This window comes from Podarcis tiliguerta, assembly GCF_965153285.1.
Source record: "Podarcis tiliguerta genome assembly, chromosome: 9".
NCBI classification, from domain to species: Eukaryota; Metazoa; Chordata; class Lepidosauria; order Squamata; family Lacertidae; genus Podarcis; species Podarcis tiliguerta.
Genome location: NC_139542.1, coordinates 73,706,627 through 73,728,360, shown reverse-complemented (window position 1 = coordinate 73,728,360; position 21,734 = coordinate 73,706,627). Strand labels below are relative to the sequence as shown.

Sequence of the window (21,734 nt, the reverse complement as noted above, 5' to 3'; positions counted from 1 at the left end):
CTAGCTCTGACCTACCTCTAACCTAGACACAAACAGCAAACAGACATTGTTGGCATCTGTCTGTCTTGAGAGACAATGGAGTGTGCCTCTGGGGGCGAAGTCAAACCGCTGTATTAGCAGCACCCAAGTCACCTTCCCAGGATGCAAGTCTGGCCAGTGTCACCTGGTCATCATCAGTACAATCCCAGATGACAAGACCCCACTCTTGGCCTCGCTGATGTGCTCCAAAGGAAACCAGAGCAATACGTTTGGCACCGGTTTGGCTGCAGAAGTTGCTGGAAGGAGGCGTGCAAGGCGCCATCCAACTGTCTTAGGGACTTCGCTCCGGATATGTGTAGGGTTTCCTCTTTAGCCTTTTCTCCTCCTGAAGAGATCCCGCAAGGCAGTGGAGGTTTAGGACCAGAGATTTTCTTCTCCTGGGTGGGCCACCTTCCCGGGTTGGCGACCCTCAACTGCCCCTCACTTCCCTCTGAAGCAAGTGAAGAAACCGCCTCCTTGACCGTTGGACCCGCTCCGGGTCTCCTCCGCTCAGTCTGCATGCGAGGGTTGGAGCCCCACCGGCTCCCCTCAGCTGCTTTAGCCGGCCAGTCGACGCCATTCCCGGGGTGTGGCCCCTGTTGCCTGCGGACAGCTTCTAGGAGCCACAGGGGAGAGCTGAGTGCAGGACGGGGACCAAAGGCGGACAAACTGCCTCAGAAGGAGCCCGATGTGGGCCCCGGCGCCCCCCAGTAACAGAGACACGGCTTCCTCCCCCCAGTTGGGCACCGGGGGCGCTTCCCCTCCTCCACAAGCACAGGCTCCTGAGGCGGGAGATGCCCTTTCCCGCCTTGGGAAGCGGCCCTGGCTCCGCGCGCGTCGCCCTCCTGGCGGATTCCCGTCCGGCTAGTCACGGTCAGGCTGCCCCGCGGCGCTGCTCTCATCCGGCCTGGTGCCAAGCCCAGGGGGGCAGAGGCAGGCGGGGAAGTGCCCGGGGCTCCAGCCGCGTCGCCCGCCCCACCCAGTGACATCAGGACCCCTTCGCAGCCCGACGGCCCCGCCGAGCCATAAAGGCTCCTCAGGCGCCAGAGCCGGGACGCAGGGGAGAAGTCGCCGCCGCCGCGCTGCTCGAGAGGAACGGAGCCGGCTGAGCTGAGGGAAAGTAGCGGAGGGTCTCTCCAGGCGCTTCAGCCCACCGAGAGCAACGCCGGCCGGCGGAAGGGGCGCGCGGGGTCAAGAGGGGCAGCTGGTCCGTCGAGAGCGAGGAAGTTGCCGAAACTCCACCAGCCATTCCCACGCCGGGAGCCCTGACAGGTGTCGCGGCATCCCCTCGGCGACCCGAGCCCGTCCTCCTCCTCCTCCTGGCCGGGCAGCCTAGACTCAGCCCCGCAGACATGGCCGTGGAAGGGCGGGAGGGCAGCCTGGGGGGGTCCCCCGCCAGGGGCCAGAAGAGCGGCGCCCAGAGAAGCGGCGGCGCGGAGGGCGGCTGGGAGCTGGAGCCGGTGGCGGCCGAGGGCTCTCCGCCCGCCTCGCCGCGGGGCCGCCTGGCTCTGCTGCGCAGGACGCCCGAGAAGAACGCCGAGATCCTGAGCAGCCAGTACGGCTTGCACCTCTTCCTGGCGGGGCTGCTGCTGATGTTTGCGTGGGCCGTGCACGCCAAGGGCTTCTCGCAGAGCGCCGTCCTCTCGTACCTCACCACCCTCATGCTCCTGCAGATCCTCTGGATGGCCTGGTACATCTGCCGCCGCTACGCGCACAAGAGGCTCATCCAGGACAAGGACACGCACGCCGGAGCGCGATGGCTCAAGTGTGAGTGGGGCGAGCGGGGCGGGGGGCGGGGGGCGCACGCGGGCGCCCGGAGGATCCCTGGGCCCGGGCCTGGCCTCGCGCCGGAGGCTCCCTCTCCGGTCCCAGGAGGTTCGGGCGGCCCGCGCGCAAGCCGCTATTTGCCCGTCCCGCCGCTCTTGGCTGCGGCGTTGGCGCGCTCCGGAGTTCGCGGAGAATTCACCGCGCGCTCTTTCTGTCGAAGTCTGCGGGACTTTAAAACGGGACTTGGCCGCCTTCTAGCCAAGGGGGCCAACAGGATTTTCTCTGCCCCACGTACTGCGGGCCGGCCGGCCGGCTGCTCTGCGGCACCGCGGAAAGGGATGCTATTTGCAGGCGCTTTATGTCACATGCAAACTCGTAACTTATTTTGCAAATAGGGGGGGTGGGGGTGGAGTGCCCCGAAATAAATCAGGGACCGCACACAAGTAATAAAACATCCAATAGAGAGTTTCAACAGGTGAAGCTTTCCCTATAATTGTCGTTTCATACTATAAAAGGCTTACTCTCTACATGCCTTTAAAACACATAAGAAGCACATCCCCCCCCCAAGAATTCTGGACAATGTAGTTTGCTAAAGGTTGCTCGGAATTGTAACTCTGTGAGGGATAAACTACAGCGCCCAGAACTCTTTGAGGGGGGGATTATGTTGCAAATGTTCTTTAAATCATGGTGTGCAGGCGGCATCTGTTTAATACCTGCCTGCAGGCTGCCACATAGCTGTTAGGGGCACAAGAGCCCTGCTGTCCTCCAATGCCAACCCTAAACCGTACAAAGAACAACTTTCATGAGTTGCAAATGAGTCACGTTACTGTAGGTCTTTCAGCTGTCGAACTTAAGCTGGAAATACTACATTCAGTGCAAGACCAGGCGTGGTGTTTCAGATGGAGGGGACTAAAAGTGATTTAAGATTTACAACAATTTTGCTCAGATGCTCATGCTTGGGAAAATTCAAATCATGCAGTGTAGTCATTTGGATGTTTGGTTGGATGGTCATCTGTCTTGGATGCTTTAGCTGAGATTCCTGCATTTCAGGGGGTTGGACTAGATGACCCTTGGGGTCCCTTCCAACTCTGTGAATCTATGATTTGTTGTGGTTATTTATTAGTACCTCATAATAAGTACTATCCCCCTTATTTTTCCTTTTTGAGCGAAAAGAGATTTGAAATCCCCGCTCAGCCTTGAAACTCATGTTGTGCCCTTGGTCGGGTCACTGTCCCTTAACCTAACCTACTCACAGGCTTGTTGTGAGGATAAAATGGAAAGGGGGGGAGAGAACATGTGTGATGCCTTGAGCATTTTGAACAACAACAACAAAATCCCATTTAAGTGTTTATACCAGCAGTATTCCCGACACATGCACACAAGAACCCACAGATCCTCCCATGGATGGGAAAACAACTAATCACCCCTCCCTGCAAATTGCTACTACAATCAATTTACCTTTCCCCCCACTACAACATTTCCTTAGAAAAACTCCCAACACAACAACAGATTGCACAACAACTATACTCCAACTGTGAAGTACGCAGTGAACAGTATTACTCCATCCCTGCTTTACTCAAACATCTGCTGTTGTTTAAAGCTGTCATTTTCCTCTCGGTGTCTCTCCACCTCTGCTTTAATTAAACTTCTGTTTTTGTTTAAAACAGCCAGCTTTTTCAGTGTTTCTCCCTTCTTGCTGTCCTCAAACACCCTTCTTTTCAGCTGTCTCCGCACGGTGGCGCTGTGGGTTAAACCACAGAGCCTAGGGCTTGCCTATCAGAAGGTCGGCAGTTCAAATCCCCGTGACGGGGTGAGCTCCCGTTGCTCGGTCCCTGCTCCTGCCAACCTAGCAGTTTGAAAGCACAAAAGTGCCAGTAGATAAATAGGTATCGCTCCGGCAGGAAGGTAAACGGCATTTCCGTGCGCTGCTCTGGTTCTCCAGAAGTGGCTTAGTCATGCTGGCCACATGACCCAGAAGCTGTACACCGGCTCCCTCGGCCAATAAAGCGAGATGAGTGCCGCAACCCCAGAGTCATGACTGGACCTAATGGTCAGGGGTCCCTTTACCTTTTACCTTCACACAATGTGTTTCATTCCTGATCCCATGGTCTTCAACATGGAGTTCCAGATTCAATGTAGCAATTTTAAATATATATTTTATTAACGAGCAAACACCCACATAAGTACAACTTTCCAACTGAACTTAACCTTCTCTAACTAAACATGCTGACACAGGCACACCAGGTTCCACCCCACATTGTGGCTGCCTGGCGCATCACACACATGATGTCACATGGTGCTGCACAGCATGCACATGATGTCACATGGCACAATGGGCCCCGTTGGACCCTCCCGTGACTATGACGAGTCCTGTTGGGCCCTCTGAAAGGCCTGTCGGGACTTTTGAAGGGTGCATGGGCCCTATCAGGCCTCGGCTCGCCGTGTGACGTCATGCAAGTGCCATGTTGGGTCACCCAGCGGGGCACCCACAGTGAAAATTTTGTGAGTGCCCCTATTAATCCTAAAGATACTGTACTGTATATCATCATGGAGTGCGTGCACAAAGGGGCTGCAGAATAAGAGAGAGGAGAAGGCATGGAAATAAGGGCAATCTCTGTGTAAGGGAGAGTTAAGAGAGAGAGAGAGGAGGAAAGGGAAAGGGTGGTGGTGACAATGTGGGAACAAAGGTGGTTGCATGAAAGGAGGGAGTGGGAGGCTTGGAAATGGGGTGAAGATGAAAGCAGGGTCAAGAAAGGTTCTGCAGAACAGGAGAGGATGGTGGCTTCATAACTGGGCTTAGTGAAAAGGGTGCTTAGTTGTAGCAAAGTGTGGGAGGAGAATTATGTAGGAAGTTACCGTGGGGGTGGTTTGGGCGCAAATAACACCCAGAACTATCATCACGAGATCCTCCATCAGTATCCCAGAGACTACTTCATCCAGCCTGGTCAAGGATTCTGCTGGGCGACAGGCTGGTCAGTAGATCAACAGCTTCCCCAATCTGTCTCTCTGGCTCAACACCAGGTGCAGACCCTCTTAAGTCCATCCCAGTGTTAAAAGTTTCCTGCTCTTATGGACAACAGCAACACCCCCCTGAAAACCCCGCTCCCCCATTCTAGGCTGGCGCAGTACTGAGAACCAGTTGGGCACAGTGAGGGAGGTCACTCCCCCAAGTCTCTGTTAAGCAGTCAAGTCGTGGATGCGCATAGTCTTACTGTGGACTGATCTGGCATTTTGCAACAGCACCACCAGACCAGAGGGCTCAGTCAATTTGCTACCAGTGACTCTGAGAGGAGTTGGTGGGCTGGAATAAGGAACAGGGACTAATCATGTTGCTGATGGTAGTCAGCCTCTCCACTCCTTCCCACCACCAGAGAAATTTGGACAGCATCTCCACCATTCCCTGCTACCTGCTCACCCTGATGCATTAATGCACTGCCACATGCTGCTGGGAGATTAGGGCTACAGATTGTAAGCTAAAGTGCAGCATCATGCATATCCCACACTATCGGGAAGTAGATGGTAAATCCCCCAAAACTTGTCTCCCTCTGCCTCTCACTATGGGGGAACCCCACCAAACTTCCCCTCCTCCAGGCTCTTAGCCTGGGTGTGGGTCAGAGGCCAGTCTCCCACAGCACATGGCCTACAGCTCTATAATTGACTGACAATGTGGGGCACCCCTACCCCTGTGGGACAACCCAAAGGGTTAAATCCCGTGGTGTTGCTCCTGGGGGGGGGCATGGAGCTGAGCCTGTTGTTATAGTAAGGCAGGCCCTGGAACACAACCCAGCTGTGTTTCCTATGCCAGCAATCAAGCAATATCCCACACTACAATCAGCACAAGCACTCTTAGCTTCAGGCAGGTATCAGTCAGTCAAAGAAACTGATGCAGAAAAACACACACTTCCTGTCTGCGAAGGCAGACTAGGCAAAGGCCAAGATGGGGCACAACCAGCTGTTCTCTGTAGGTTTGCCACTTCCAGTGTATGAATGCCTGGACTGCATAGCAAGTATTAGCATGGGACGTGCCGAAGTCTCTTTGCAAAGTTTACACATTTTGCATTTGTCATGTGGGGGAGGGGACTCACACACACCCTCCTTATTGTTTAGTAGTATTTGTAGAACATAATTTATAGAGAGTGCCTGATCTCAGTGAAGAAAGGGAGGGAGGGAACTATGGATATTCCAAGGACTAGAAAACGATGCTAAAGCAAGATAAAAAAAGTGTACTGGAGGGTGAGATAAAGCTCAGGGCAGGATACCTGTAACCCAATGTAGAAACAAATCAGTCATCAATCAAATACTTCATGTCACTCATTGGCTAAAAACCACTGAAAGGTGAATGAACACTTTCCTTCATAACTTTCCTTCTAGAAGAGCTAAGAAAATAAACAAAACTCAAGAGTCCTTGCATGCATTGATCTTGGTGCGATTGCACCATTATAATCTGCCCACAGTTTCATCGTGTGCATGTTTATTCTGAACTAGATATGCAGCCCATCATATCCAGGGGAACATAAGTCAGCACCACTGATTTAAACAGTATTTACTTTCAAGTAGGTATGGCTAGGACTGCAGCCTTATTCCACAAAGGTATGCATAGAACTGTACTCTTGCAGCCTAGTTCTAACCAAGTTAACATTGAGTTCAGCATCAACTCAAAGTAAATCAGTAATTATGCAGTAAGTATGCACAGGACGGGACGCGGGTGGCGCTGTGGGTTAAACCACAGAGCCTAGGACTTGCCGATCAGAAGGTCGGTGGTTTGAATCACTGTGATGGGGTGAGCTCCCGTTGCTCAGTCCCTGCTCCTGCCAACCTAGCAGTTCGAAAGCACATTAAAGTGCAAGTAGATAAATAGGTACTGCTCCAGCAGGAAGGTAAACAGTGTTTCCGTGCACTGCTCTGGTTTTCCAGAAGCAGCTTAGTCATGCTGGCCACATGACTTGGAAGCTGTACGCCAGCTTCCTTGGCCAATAAAGCGAGATGAGCGCCGCAACCCCAGAGTTGGCCACGACTGGACCTAATGGTCAGGGGTCCCTTTACCCTTATGCACAGCAGAATATTCTATGTTCCAGTCATATTAGGATTGCTTTAAACTGGAAAAAACACAGGCTTGGAAAGAGCATTTGAGAATATATCACATTTGCAGTCCAGTCTATGCATGATAAGTAAGCTACACTGATACCAATGGTTATTATGTTCTGTGTTTGCTAATTTGTATAGCAAATATTTGTACTGATTTACTTACTGTAAGGAACTATATACAGTATATATACAGTAAGTAAATTACACACACACACAGACACATGATATATACGTGATATATATTACAGATGTTAAATTATTAGGTCAGGATGTTGGAAAGATAGGAATTTTGCAGAACTAGGTAAAGGTAAAGGTACCCCTGCCCGTACGGGCCAGTCTTGACAGACTCTAGGGTTGTGCGCCCATCTCACTCAAGAGGCCGGGGGCCAGCGCTGTCCAAAGACACTTCCAGGTCACGTGGCCAGCGTGACATCACTGCTCTGGCGAGCCAGAGCCGCACACGGAAACGCCGTTTACCTTCCCGCTAGTAAGCGGTCCCTATTTATCTACTTGCACCCGAGAGTGCTTTCGAACTGCTAGGTTGGCAGGCGCTGGGACCGAACAGCGGGAGCGCACCCCGCCGCAGGGATTCGAACCGCCGACCTTTCGATCGGCAAGCCCTAGGCGCTGAGGCTTTAACCCACAGTGCCACCCACGTCTAGTTTGCAGAACTAGACAGCATCTTAAAAAGTAGAGACATCACCTTGCCAACAAAGGTCCGTATAGTTAAAGCTATGGTTTTCCCAGTAGTGATGTATGGAAGTGAGAGCTGGACCATAAAGAAGGCTGATCGCTGAAGAATTGATGCTTTTGAATTATGGTGCTGGAGGAGACTCTTGAGAGTCCCATGGACTGCAAGAAGATCAAACCTATCCATTCTGAAGGAAATCAGCCCTGAGTGCTCACTGGAAGGACAGATCATGAAGCTGAGGTTCCAATACTTTGGCCACCTCATGAGAAGAGAAGACTCCCTGGAAAAGACCCTGATGTTGGGAAAGATGGAGGGCAGAAGGAGAAGGGGACGACAGAGGACGAGATGGTGGGACATTGTTCTTGAAGCTACCAGCATGAGTTTGACCAAACTGCGGGAGGCAGTGGAAGACAGGAGGGACTGGTGTGCTCTGGTCCAGGGGGTCATGAAGAGGCGGACACGACTAAACGACTAAACAACAACAACAGGCACATAAGTGCCTAAAAAGAGATACAGGTTGCTATCTGCCTTGATCACAGGAAGGCCCATCCAGTTCAATTAGTCAACATGTTTTTAAAAGTATTTCTCTTTCTCCTTGAGAGCTTGAATCATATTTATTGTTGAGTAAATGTGTTTAGGTCAGGATGAAACAGCACAGTCCTATCTTATGTCTACTCAAATATACGTCCTATTGAATTCAGGGGGGCTTACTACCAGGAAAGTGAGGTTAGGACTGTGTAGCCCATGTCCTTAACCCCAGGAAGCACCCACTTTATCTTTCAAAAAATTCTGAGAGTTATAAAAGTAAAATAAGGAAACCCATTGCAAAACGTAGCAGAAAGAAAGCAAAGGCGTTCTGAGGAAGGTTATTCTTGCTGCGCTGTAAAGTGTAATAGAATGAGCCAGCAGAAATAAATATCTGGGGGGCAAACCATAATTAGGATCTTCCATGACAGTCAGTTGCTCCTTGGGTCTACTTTGAAGATCAGCACTGGGGAAGGGGGTTTAACCCTTTCCTCCTTTGCCCTTTGCCATGCTGTAAATTACTCGGAAGCTGCTATTAGCCTGGGGAGGGCGGGGGGGGGGGGGGCTGGAGAGGTACAAGTGCAGGAAGTTGAGCAGGCCAAACAAGTTTTACTTAACAGTATTTCTTCCTTTAGCATGGAATGACAGGTTTCTGGCGATGCACAGATGCGTGCTAAGGATAATACTTACATAAGCAAGTCCTAATTTCTTCTAAGGCATTGACTCATACACAAAGAAGCTGTAAACTAATGGCGGAAAATCAAAAGGTGATATGGGGAAGTTATTCCTGCTTCAAAATATATGCCTTTTTGAAATTTCTTACTGCAGTTGCTACCAGTATAGTGCTGGGTTCCCAAAATGGTACAGCCATGTGTTTATAGTCCCCAGAAAAATACAACTATTCTAACCCTTAGGCATTTTTTCCCATTCAGCGAGTGTGTAGCCAATGGGGTGTAAGTGAGCAGAGGGTTTAACTAGGATCGGGGAGACCCAGATTCAAATCCCCACATGGTCATGTTGGTTGCTGGGGTGATGCTGAGCCCCCTCACCTACCTCACAGAGCTGCAGGGACAAAAGTGTGTGGGGTACAGCGCCTTGAGTTCCTTGGAGGAAAGCTAGTAAATAAATGATAAAATGGATTGTTATCCTAATGCAGGGAGAAGAAAGAGTCCCCATTGTTAGAGAGCCCCTGTCCCAATGGCTGGTCAGGCCAGGGGATTTGGATGGCTGAGGAGAAACCAGCTGAGATCAAGCCTCACAATCTCTAGCTCCAAGGCTGAGTTTGGCTGAAAGTGCTCAGCCAGTCTCCATGGCTCATACCTTCCAAATGCAGTCTGATCCTCCTCAGTAGATTTGGTGTGGAGGAAGAGTGAGCATGATGACCAACCCCAGAGATTGCAGGGGCTGGATCGCCTTGAGCTCTAGGGCAAGTCGGCCCATATTCTTTCCTTGAGCCGTACATTTAGCTCCATGATTTCAGGAGTAAAGATGAAGTGAAATATCTTGGTCCCACTTCACTGAGATCCAAAAGCCACCCTTCTTATTTACCTTGACCTCTGCTGGATGGGAGTAGAAATAAGGTAAGGGGGGCCGAATGTGTCTGTTGAGTAGAAAGGGGAGCTCTGCTTCTGGATGGTCTGGATGGAGGTGAACACGGATGTGGCATTCCTTTGCACCCATTCAAGCCAATCCTCTGTTTGATGTTCAGGGAGCACGAATTGGCTGTAAATTTAACTAATCCTCACTCTGTCTGTAGTGAATGTGTGGCAAAGGCGGACACTGGTTCTAGCTGTTATGATTGAAGGAGTGTTTAGCCAAGGAATATATTATTATCTTACTATTATTTATTAAATGTCTATACCACCTTTCATCTGAGGACCACAGAGCAGTTTACAATATGGTGTGGACTGTGGGATTTTCACAGCAATTAGCTGGAGGGCTACTTTGTCTTTGTTTTCAAGTTCTGAGAGTGGGGTGGGGGTTGCTGTTGGAAGTTTATGTTTGAAGTCTTGAGACCTAGCGCCTATAAGAACTTTTTGGCAATGACAAGTGTTAGCAATCTGCCCTTCCTGTATTTGTTCAGTGTTCCTTTTAAAACTAGACATCTCCCTGCTGGTGCTTAATATTTTAATCTGTTTCAGTAATTTTAGTTTTTTTGTCATTTTAATCTGTTTTGGTATTCAAACTTTTGCATGCTTTTAAGTGCTCTTGTAATTTTTTTCTTGATTTTCTTGATTTATCCTTTTGTAAGCTGCTTTGTAAAACCCGCTCAATCAAGCAGTGTAGAAATTTTATAAATAAATAAATACATAATACATTATGTTGCTGTTGGAGTACTGTGGTTGAGTGCAGAGTTTGTCTGATCTATTGTGATGGAAATATGCAGGGAAGATGAGAAGTGGGGACTGTTTTTTTGGTGGGGGGTAGGGCTCCCGGCAGGAAGGTAAACCGCATTTCTGTGCGCTGCTCTGGTTCACCAGAAGCGGCTTACTCATGCTGGCCACATGACCCGGAAGCTGTACGCTGGCTCCCTCGGCCAATAAAGCGAGATGAGCACTGCAACCTCAGCTTTGGTCACGACTGGACCTAATGGTCAGGGGTCCCTTTACCTAGGGCTTCCTTGAGGTCAATGGGTGGTTTTTTGTTTCTGCCACCTCTTAAATTGGCATAATGTTGTATCAAAGGCAAAATCACTATTGGGAGGCATATAGGATGTGATGTTTGTCCCTGTCCCCCCCCCCCCCTGTTTTGGTCTCTCCATCAGCAGAGTTTTGCTGGTGGTATAGAGGTGTATTTCTGGCACAGCAAGTCTTTCCCCATATCCTAAAATCCCCCAGTACAAGTCCTGATTAATATATTTACAATGCATGTTTACTGATAAGTTAATTTCCATGTGTTTATTGTGACTAACATCCCGGTAACTGCAGAGGATTGTGGGTGGTAGCCAACAAAGAAGCTCTATTTGCTTAAGGACTTCTGGCTTAATTTGTCCTCAATTTGTAATCCTTCATACATTTACTCCTGGGTAATTATGTTAATCTTATGAAAATGAGTTGTGGTTTACTTCAATTTCTAGCTCTCCTGATCCTAAGAGACTGGAGCGATTGATAAGTTTTAAAAAATAGAGTAATCAGGGCCGTCTTTAGCAGATGCGGCGCCGGGGTGCAAATATCCACCCAGCGCCCCCTAATTACCACGGATAGTGTTGGGGTGGCTGTAGTTGCGCACTGCCAGCCATGGGGGAGGGGGGCACAACTCTCCCCCATGCTGCTGCGGGAGAGTGATCCCCGCAGAGACTTGGGAGTGAAGTTGCACCCCTCCCAAGCCTCTTCTACAAGAAAGAAGATTCCACCTAAACATTAGGAAGAACTTCCTGACAGTAAGAGCTGTTCGACAGTGGAATTTGCTGCCAAGGAGTGTGGTGGAGTCTCCTTCTTTGGAGGTCTTTAAGCAGAGGCTTGACAGCCATATGTCAGGAGTGCTCTGGTGGTGTTTCCTGCTTGGCAGGGGGTTGGACTCGATGGCCCTTGTGGTCTCTTCCAACTCTATGATTCTATGAGAGCGCAGCTTCCCTCCCAAACCTCCTCGGGAGGAGAATGATCCCCGCAGAGGCTTGGGAGTGAAGCTGTGCGCCCACCAGCCATATGGTTGACGGGGCACAGCTGGTGGGCGTGCAGGGAAAGGGGAGGCCACTGGCAAAGCCGTGCAGCTCCCCCACTTGCTGGGGCACCCCTGAGAGGCCGGCACCCTGGCGCAACGCACCACTAAGCCCTATGGGAAAGACGGCTCTGAGAGTAATAAACCAGCAGTTCCCAACTCCCCTCCCCCCCCGCATGGTAGCCCACAAGTCCAAATTTACATAGTATGATGACCCATTGATTTATTATCACATTAATTTTGGACCTTAGTACTTTCCCAGTTTTAATGGCAAGTTTAATGGCAAGTTTCCTATTTTGTAATCATTGCTTGATGCATCCAAGCAAAAATTTACCTAACACCAGTGAGCACCTTGTGGCAAATGGTGGCTGGATTTCCCACCAGCTGCCAGAGAGCAGATCCCAAGTGCTAGACTGGAAAGTTTGAGCCTTTCCAATGTTTGAATGCTAGTGCTAACAATATTACAATAAGCCAACAAAACAAAAAGCTGTAAGAGGTATTTGTCATACCAGTTGACGATTGCAAGCAATAATTATTTTTAGTTTAAAGGCAAATTTGCAGGTGTTTGGCATGCATGTGACCACAAAAGCACACAAGTTTTGGGGCCCGGAAGGGGGCAGAATGGGGGGCAGGGTGGGGCAGGTGCGGAAGCAGAAGGGGGCAGGCTTCAGCACACCCCACCAAGGTGTGCAGTGCCTTGGGATGCAACCCCCGCGCAAAGGGGGAGTTGCCTGTACATAAGCAACCACAACCTACTTGCACAGACTTTGCAATCCATCCGCAGGTTAAGAAATGCTGCTCTAAATAACAATAGCAGAATTATAGCCACTTCCTACCTGCAGTGCTACGACCCATTAATGGTTCAGAGTTTAATGAGGCAGCAGGAAAGGGAGTTTACTTATTATTTTTTTTAAAAAAATTGTATACTGCTGTAGCTTTAAAGAATCAAATCAGTTTATAGCAATAAAAACATAAGACCATACAATAAAACCACAAGTCATAAAATGTTAAAAACACAGGGTCCACAGGCGTGAGAGGTTTATTTCTTTACATTTTCACTATCTTCACATTAATTTTCCTATTAGTGTTTTTCTTCTTATTTGTTGTCTGTAGCATATAAAGATGTTGCCCTCATAATGACATTTTATAATATTTTTAATTTTATTTCAGGTGCAATTACTTTGTTTGCAGCGATTACTTTAATTATGGACTCTTTCAAAATTGGATACTTTGTTGGATATTCAGATTGCTTATCAGTCACGGAAGGTATTTTTCCTGCCACACATGCAGTACATACACTGCTGCAGGTAAAACCATTGGTTTTTGATTATTCCTACCTGTGTGCTTGTGTTTTTCAGATAGTGCAGCACAGTCCCAAAGCAAAGCAAAAAACCCCACCATCTTCAAGTCTTGTTCAATATTCACCATGTGACGAATAGCAAAAGCCAGGCTAGAACTATTAGGTATTATGAAGAGATAGGCAGAGAAATCTGGAAGCTCCTGCGTCCTTGTTTGTTTGACCACGATTCCCTCCAGTTCCCTCTGTTTGATTCTAGGGAGGTCTCAGAATTTTCCGCAATCAGAATCTGGCTTAAACATGGTTACTTTTGAACGTGATGAATGCAACATGCTCTCAGGTTCACGGGGCTGCCATTTCAAACAGAATATGTTTGGTTATCAATGCCTCTTGTGCAAGCGAATCAACATTATGCAGTGTAGGGTGGGTACGTAAACACAAATCTCCCGCACTTACAAATGTACACATAAAAATGCAATAATGGATTAAACATACACACTGAATGTTAGCTATGTCTCAAATGTTGCCTCGGATGAAAACTGTTATAAATCTCTTTAATTAAAGCCATATAATTATGCTGCATTAATCTTCTTTCTAAATGGGGGACAATTTAATAACTATTTTGCCACCGCTGCCTAAGACATTGTCTCATTGGCTCAGTTGACGGGCCCTTCTAATCTTCTCTTCCTTCAAAGGACATAAGTCCCTTTCAAACAGCACAAAGACAACTGTGAAATACTAGCCTGTCAGGGAAATTTTTTTAAATGAAATTTATGGTGAAAAGTCATCTACTATATTTTTCTGGTTCTAGGCACTTGCTAGCTTGACTGTGACTAGTACATTTGGATTCAAAACGTTTTACACACGGAGAAAACTTTAATTTGACAAAGTAATATTTAGCAGTGAAGCAGAAAATGGCAGCTGGCCAGATTTCCCAGCAAATAGAGTGGAGTAATGGTCTCCTGCTTCAGACAGAGAGCCAGTTTGTTTCTTGCCCTTCTGTATATGCAGTTTGTGGAGAACAACACAAATATCCTTTCCTTCTGTATGCAGTCAACCTTGAAGCAGAGAGGTAACCTAAGCCCCTCCGTATATACTGTAGAGCTGCACAGAGGAAGGGGGGAGAGATACAACCATATATAATTGCCACATAATACACCTCTTGCAAATACTGCAACATCACAGTGAAGGGCATGATCTAAGAACCTGAAGCAAGGAGAATAACACTCCTATTACTGGTTTGGGTTTGAAACAGCTAAACTAAACAAAGGCTCCCAGTCTTCCCCCAAACCCCTTTTGTAACTGCAATGCTTCCCATGGCCCTTTAGTCTCCGTCTTTTGTTGCTTGTTTTTCTCAGCCTTAAAATGATCAAACAAAATAAATTACAGAGCACACATCTGGTTCTACAGCATATATAACCAGAACACTCAGGAGGGAACCCGGTATATGCATCCTTGTACTTGACCCTCAGTTTGGTACTTTCTATTTGAATTGCCTAGGAGGAGTTGAATTAATACAAAACATTGTCTTTATATAGCAAAGAATTTGAATAATGTCACCCAACTCACATGTTGACAGAATGTGTGAGCAGTTCATCTGCATAGGGCTTAAGTAAAATGTCCTGTCATTGGGTTAGTAAATCTGGATTCCTGTGATCTCTTGCACATTTTTCCTTATTGTTCATCCCTGACATATCTTATTTGTTCATAGCAAATAGTACCACTTTCCCAAATGACCCAATTATTTTTTCATATATGTTTTCAGGTATACTTCTTATGGTCCCATGCAAAGGATATTATCCAATCCTTCAAAATGTTGGAGAGGTAAAATGAATATATTCTTCCTTATATTTTTAACCTGGGAAATATCAGTGAGAAACTACTGGTACTGAAAATGTTTATATTAATGTTTAGGAAATAATAGTTTACATCTCTGTTTTGATTTTTTAAAATAAAATTACAGCATCCTCAGTTGGAAGGACCCCCAGAAACCTAATATTTGTATGCCAGCAGTTGTCCATTCTCATTTCCTGAAGTGGTCCTTCCATGGGAGACAGAGGCTGCTGCTTCATCTCTCCCTTGGTCCCCTGAAGAACTTGCCTTGATTCTGTTGCACCGTGATCGCATTTCTGCTCTTTGTTTCTCTTGTTCTTTTTCATTTTTAAAACATCCCTTACTCCAAATAAAGGTTTGTTGTAATTCATGCTGCCTCGTGCAGGAAGCTTCACTATAGCACTCTTCTGCACTGGTGCTGTCGATTCCCAGTTCTGAGGATGTTCTCCACTCTGTGGGGACTTCTAAATGCCATGGAGTATCACTGTAAGCAAGAAAGTGTTCAAGCACTTAGGAAGAAAACACAGAAATAGGTTGTAGGTTGCCTCACAAATTATAGTCACACACCACTGGGCAGTTCTAAATTTCCCTTTTAAAAACTGTTCTATTTACAACTCTGTGAGGGGTCAGAATGTTCTCTAATTCTGGTGACAGATGGAAACTGTTGTAGTAATTTCCTTCTCCACTGGAAATTATGGGGGCCATTTGGCCTTCCAATAATTGCAATTTGTATGAGGTTCTGGGGAAGAGTGGTGCATTTCAGAATGTTGAGCACTTCTCCAAAGCTCACAGAATACCTTTTCAGACAGCAGCACTTCAGCTCAGGTTGAAAGGCAGAATCTCAGACCCTAATAGTGCGATCTGGCATCATAGGCGTGCTTCTGTGCACCAGTAGTCTTCTGAATAGTTGTTGCAAACTGGCAGGCCTTCTGCAATCTTCTTATCACCAGCATAGCAATGCTAAGGGTAAGCGTTCCTTCCCACCTATGAAACACCAAAATCCCTTATTATTATCTCAGCAAAGCATTATATTTATTTGTCTGGCATAATACTGAACCCTGTCCTTTAACTACCATCTGTGAGCAGCCATGCTGACATCTCTGAAAACTAGTACCTAAGTGTGAGTTAGTATATTTTCTGCTCCATCTGTCCTCAAAGACTTGAACAGGTTATATAACATTTTAAATTTGGTTAGGTGGGTGGAGATGTACCATGTAGAGCAGGCTTCCTCAACCTCGGCCCTCCAGATGTTTTTGGCCTACAACTCCCATGATCCCTAGCTAGCAGGACCAGTGGTCAGGGATGATGGGAACTGCAGTCTCAAAACATCTGGAGGGCCGAGTTTGAGGAAGCCTGATGTAGAGAATGGCATGCTTTGATTGGAGACACAATAAACAAGGATCAGGGGCGGGATCTATCTCCCAACTCTGATAGTTTTTTTTTTTAATTAAATGAGGACTAAAAAAAACCTCTCTCCTTGGAGAGTTACTGTATATTACAAAGTTATTTCAGCTTCATACCAGTTAAATGTCCTAACTGCTCTCATGAGTCCTGGGAATTGTAGTTTGCTGATGAGAACCTGCTGTCAAATATCCCTAGGATATTTAAAGTCTCACAGGCCACCTATATGCAACTTTTAGTGATGTGCAAATCTGTAATAGGCGGACAGGTATAATTTGAAGCCATACTATTTTCTATGTTACATCATGTAAACAGGGAAAGATTGGTGAAACACATAGACTGTAGTGTTCTTTACTTGTTCACCAATAATAAATACTGGAAAATAAAATACTTCACTGATATGTTTTATACACTGTTGTCAATAACTTATTTGCTTTATTTATTTTCTAGGTTTGGAGTGATCCATTCTGTATTTACAAATTTGCTTTTGTGGACAAATGGTGTGTTAACAGAATCAAAGCATCAACTTAATGAACACAAGGAAAGGTTAATCACTCTTGGATTTGGAAACATAACAATAGGTAAGATAATTTTTTTGCTATAATTTCTCTTCTCTACATTGGCTACCCCTCCCCCAATTCTGTTTTAAAGTCTTGTAGTTTGTGTCCTTTAGTGAGTTGCTGTAGCACCAGCTCAGTATCTTGTGCATCAATGAAACTATTATCCCTAGCATCAGGTGTTCCCCTGTCATCTGTAATATAGCCTCCCTCCCCCTCAGGATTGAGTTTAAAGCTTTCCTGATCAGGTTTGCAAGACTCTTATCAACTGTGTTCTTGTCAATTGCTGTGAGGTTGCAACCCATCTCTTGCCAGAAGTCCTTCCTCAAGGAAGAAAAGACCATGGTCCAAGAAACCAAACCTTTCCTGATGAGACCACCTGCACAGCCAGCGGCTTGCTTCCAGTATTTCACTGTCTCTTCCTGGGCCAAAGACTTTAACAGGAAGGAGTGATACCCCCCCCCCCAAACTGCACCCATCATGTTTAAAACATGTAACCATTTCAATATTGGTGCAATTTTTTCAGTATTGGTGCAAAAAATGTGCTTATGTATCTCTCACTGAACTCAGTGAGCTTAATCATACCTTGATCTTTGCCATTTTTGTGTTCTGTCTTTATAAACTTGGTATTTGCTTTATCTAAGTAGCTGTCCCTTTTGTAAAGCTATTCCCTCTTGGGCAGCTACTGGAGGCACCAAGTATCCCTTTGGCTGATATTTCACAATTTGTTTAGGTAAAATTAATACTTATAATGTGATGCCATCTCATGTCTTGGTCTCACTCTTTCTTTTTAGAATTGGATGATCATGAGCCACAGTGCAATTGTACCACAACAGTCCTCTGCTCCATATTTTCCCAAGGAATATATTACTTGTACCCCTTCAACATTGAGTATCACATTATGGCATCCACAATGCTCTATGTGCTATGGAAGAATATTGGACGCAAAGTGGAACACCTTCAGCAACACAAGATAACATTCAAGTTTCAAGGGAAAACATTGGGTGCCATTTTAGGACTGGTTGTGTTCACCACAACAATAGCTATTGTTGTTGTCTATTTGTTTCAGATAGGGCGTTCAAAAATAAAGAGCGAAATAGGACTTATTATGTTTTATTTGTATAGTATTGCAGTACTGACAATGATGTGTGTAGCTGGAATAGTTGCTCTTCTGATTTACCGGCTTGAAGAAAAATCATTGGATGTTTCCAAAAACCCAGCTAGGAAACTTGATGCAGACTTACTGGTTGGAGCTGCCTCAGGATCCTGGCTTCTGTCTTGGGGTTCCATCCTTGCAATAATTTGTGCTGATTCTCACCCTACATATACATGGTATAATCTGCCCTTTTCCATACTTGTTATATTTGAGAAATATATTCAGAACCTCTTTATAATTGAATCCATACACCGTGAGCATGAAAAGGTTAATGATGACATTAAAACAATTCGCATACTAACTGTGTCCAATGGAAATACTCTTTCACCTGCACCTTCTTACAAAGAAATATATAATGGAATGGATGGCATTCAAAATGGAGAGTCACCATACATGTTTAATGGAAATAATATTCTGCCTGAGAGCAGTGGAAGTGATGCTCTAGATGAAGACAAAAGTCAAGGCAACACACCAGTCACTCCCTCCACCTCTGATTTCTCACTTTATAGCAAAAATTCTTCTGTCAACAACAAAAGAAACATCCTGAAGAATATTGCTGCATTTTTGTTCCTATGTAATCTTTCGGTAAGTTATTATGCAAAAATAATGGCAATTATTCCAGTCTTGCCAACTGATTAGAAACAAACAAAAGCTAGTTTAGCAGCACTTTGATCTGTAGAGATGATCAAAGAGATGACCCTAGTCACCGAGTGCTATCAAAAGCTCAGCTGCAGAGACCAGTTGAGGCATTGCTGACGTCGTCTCCCACTGTGCCTATTTTCCTTGGAAACACCAATCAAACAAGGTCGAGCAAATTATTTAAAGTTTAATCCCTATGGAAGCTGAAGGCTTTGTTGAAAAATGTATTGATTAACTCACCGATAAATCATATTGAAATGGGATGTGATGTGCTCAAGCACAGGTTACACATTTCACTTCAGTGCCAAACGCAAGTGAAGAAGTCACATTTCGGTTTTGTAGTCTTTGTTATTAAGTCACACTGAAATTTTTGGAAGCCTTTTCCTTGATTACATACATTGGGTTTATATAATTTTTTCAACTGGGCTTTAATGTAATATGTGGTTTTAATCAGTGGTAATAAAATGCAGGAAGTCTGAAAGCAGCTTACGGTGCTCAGTGCAAGCTGTGCTGCTTTTGGCAGTGACCAGCACCACTCCGTATCTCCAAGCAGCTTCAGTTGGGAACTTACGTTAACCTGCCCTACCCTGATTAACCTTCCTCGCACTTGGCATCATATGATGTCAGGCGATTGATATGTGAGCAGCCTTGCAGAGTTGGGTCACTTTGGGATTTGCCCTATGGCCAAAAGTGGTTCCCACCCTGGTTTATAGGATGGCTAGTCTCATACCAGCACTAGATTAGATCAGCTCATGTGCCGGTGCTTACTCCAGAATCAATGTGTAAATTGCTATATGAAGGAGAAAGACACAACTGAAAGCTGAAAGGGAAAAGTTAAAACTGATCATCATGGCAGCATATTTATAGCATATTATTTATGAACAAGCATTACGGATCCTCAGGCTTCCCACTGAAGAAACTGTTTTGGGATTGGCCTGATAATTCTTGAGAAGTGGTCTGAGTCTAGGTCTGAGTTTCGTGTGGTTATGTCCACACCAGTATCCCTTGCTGTGGTTTGCAGCTCTTCAATTTGCCCTTGGCTATCTCCTTGAGTATATTGGTGCTATCCTTTGGGCATTGTCCATTCTTCAGACTCCTAGCAGCTATCGCTTCCGAATGTGGCCTAGAGTCATTTATCTATGAATTTCCCCTAGCTGTACTCCTGGCTAAAGTGAGGTCACCTAGAACTGGCCTCAGAGTTGGTATTGCATAAACTAGCTCCACAGCACAGAGAGAATGTAAATCAAACAGTTCTGAAGAATCCTCCCTGGGTATAGTGGAGGTGGGGCACATTTTACCCTGGAGCCAAACACTCCAAACTGAATAATGATTACCTCTTTCCTTTGGTCATGTGAAATCTTGAACAGATCCAAATTGGTCCAGTTTTAAAAAGCAAATTGAGAGGAAGCCAGGCAAGGTTATTTTGAGGCATAAGTCCTTGGCACAGGCCAACCAAAATTCTATGAGCATATCAGTTTAATCAAAAGTAAAAAATGTGAAATTCTGCAACTGAAATTTGAGTCAGATTTTGAATGAATAGTCTTAAAATTTGTTTCCTGTATAACCTCATGGGGATGTTAACATTTATATTTATTTTCCTTTCATTCTTATTCATAGCTTTGGATTCCACCAGCTTTTGGCTGCCGCCCTGAGTATGACAATGGACTGGAAGAAATGGTTTTTGGATTTGAGCCTTGGATCACGGTGGTTAACCTTGCAATGCCTTTTTCCATTTTCTATCGGATGCACTCAGCTGCTTCCCTTTTTGAGGTCATTTGCAAAACATGAATTTCATTTTTTTTAAAAAACAGTGAAGGATGGATGGATGACTAAAGAACACGAATGCAGCAGCCAATGTTTGGCCAAAGTAGAATGTGCAGTTTGAATGAAAAGATAATGAAGAAGGTGCAGACAATTGACACGTGCCATATTTTGAAGAGCAAAAAAGAGGAGACATTTGCCGACTTCTACTTTTAACCATGGATCACTGTGACGACTCTACCCATGAAAAAGAGGACATGTCCTGGAAAAAGAGGATATGGGGCAACCCAAGGTGGAACTCCTAATACCTCATGGGTCCCTCCTGCCACAACAATGTAGGCAAGAATTTAATACATTGTCTCTATATGGCGAAGTCAATGAAAATAAGACTGAACCTTTCCCTGGCTATTTTTCTCCCTTGTTAGAAAATAAAACACATTACCAATTCAATGTATATAGACACATTTTTCTCTGAGTATTTAGAGATTTGTAATCATCATCATCATCATCATCATCATCTAGCTATGGACATAGCCAGGGGGGCAGCTGCCTCCCCAATCAAGTAAATAAATAAAAATACTTAACTAGAAGTAGAAATTGTAGAAAGATTTTGACAGATTTTTCTGAGCACTTGGGGTCAAAAGAAAGTAATTTAAAACAACTGTTGTTGGGACATTTCATTTTGAATCTGCTAGACAGAGCCAGACAGAGGATGTTGACAAGGGGGTGCGCCCCCCCAACTTAAAACCTGGCTAAGCTCATGAATGTAGCCACATTTAATCACATTTAAGTTTTGCTGATTGCAATGGCGGGAGAGCGCGTGCACCAGTGGGACTAAAAAAATGTCTGGATTGGTTGAACAGACAATTTAATGTTTGAAAAATAGGAGAACAATGTTATGTTAACATTTCACAACACAGACATGGCTAGATATTGGAGGCCACAATTGCTTTGTATTTTTTATATGTATTTTTGTATTTGTGTGTGAACTTACTAAATAATGAAAGCTAATTTCCTTAAGAGTTGAGACTTTCATTTTGCCAAAACAAAGCTGATGTTGTAAAGTCTGGTTGATAGATTAGATTGTGGCAGTGTTAGCCCTGCAAAGTCAAAATACTCCAGGGTGGCCATGGCTCTTCTTGACAGAGGACGCTTCTCTATGCAAAGGGCTGTCTGATCCAAGTTGGGTTTGAAGATAAGGAATCATTAAGGAGCCCATATTTACTTATTTTCATCCAATGTTTCATAAAAGTATCGTCTCTCAAACTCACATCAATAAAAATGAAAGACACATCCCTGCCCAGACAGCCACCGGGAGGACACTGGATGCGCAGAGATGGGAAGTGG

The 21,734-nt window shown here is 45.6% G+C and overlaps 1 protein-coding gene across 1 annotated transcript; it reads left to right on the top strand.

Annotated features, from left to right (window-relative positions):
• Positions 1-1,443: 1,443 nt before the first annotated feature.
• OTOP1 (otopetrin 1) lies at positions 1,444-21,296 on the top strand. The gene is made up of 6 exons (XM_083399126.1): positions 1,444-1,785; positions 12,914-13,050; positions 14,806-14,864; positions 16,725-16,855; positions 17,626-18,572; positions 20,244-21,296. Exons 1-6 carry the CDS (start codon positions 1,611-1,613, stop codon positions 20,412-20,414), a joined length of 1,620 nt encoding a protein of 539 aa, XP_083255252.1. The 5' UTR covers positions 1,444-1,610; the 3' UTR covers positions 20,415-21,296.
• Positions 21,297-21,734: the final 438 nt, after the last annotated feature.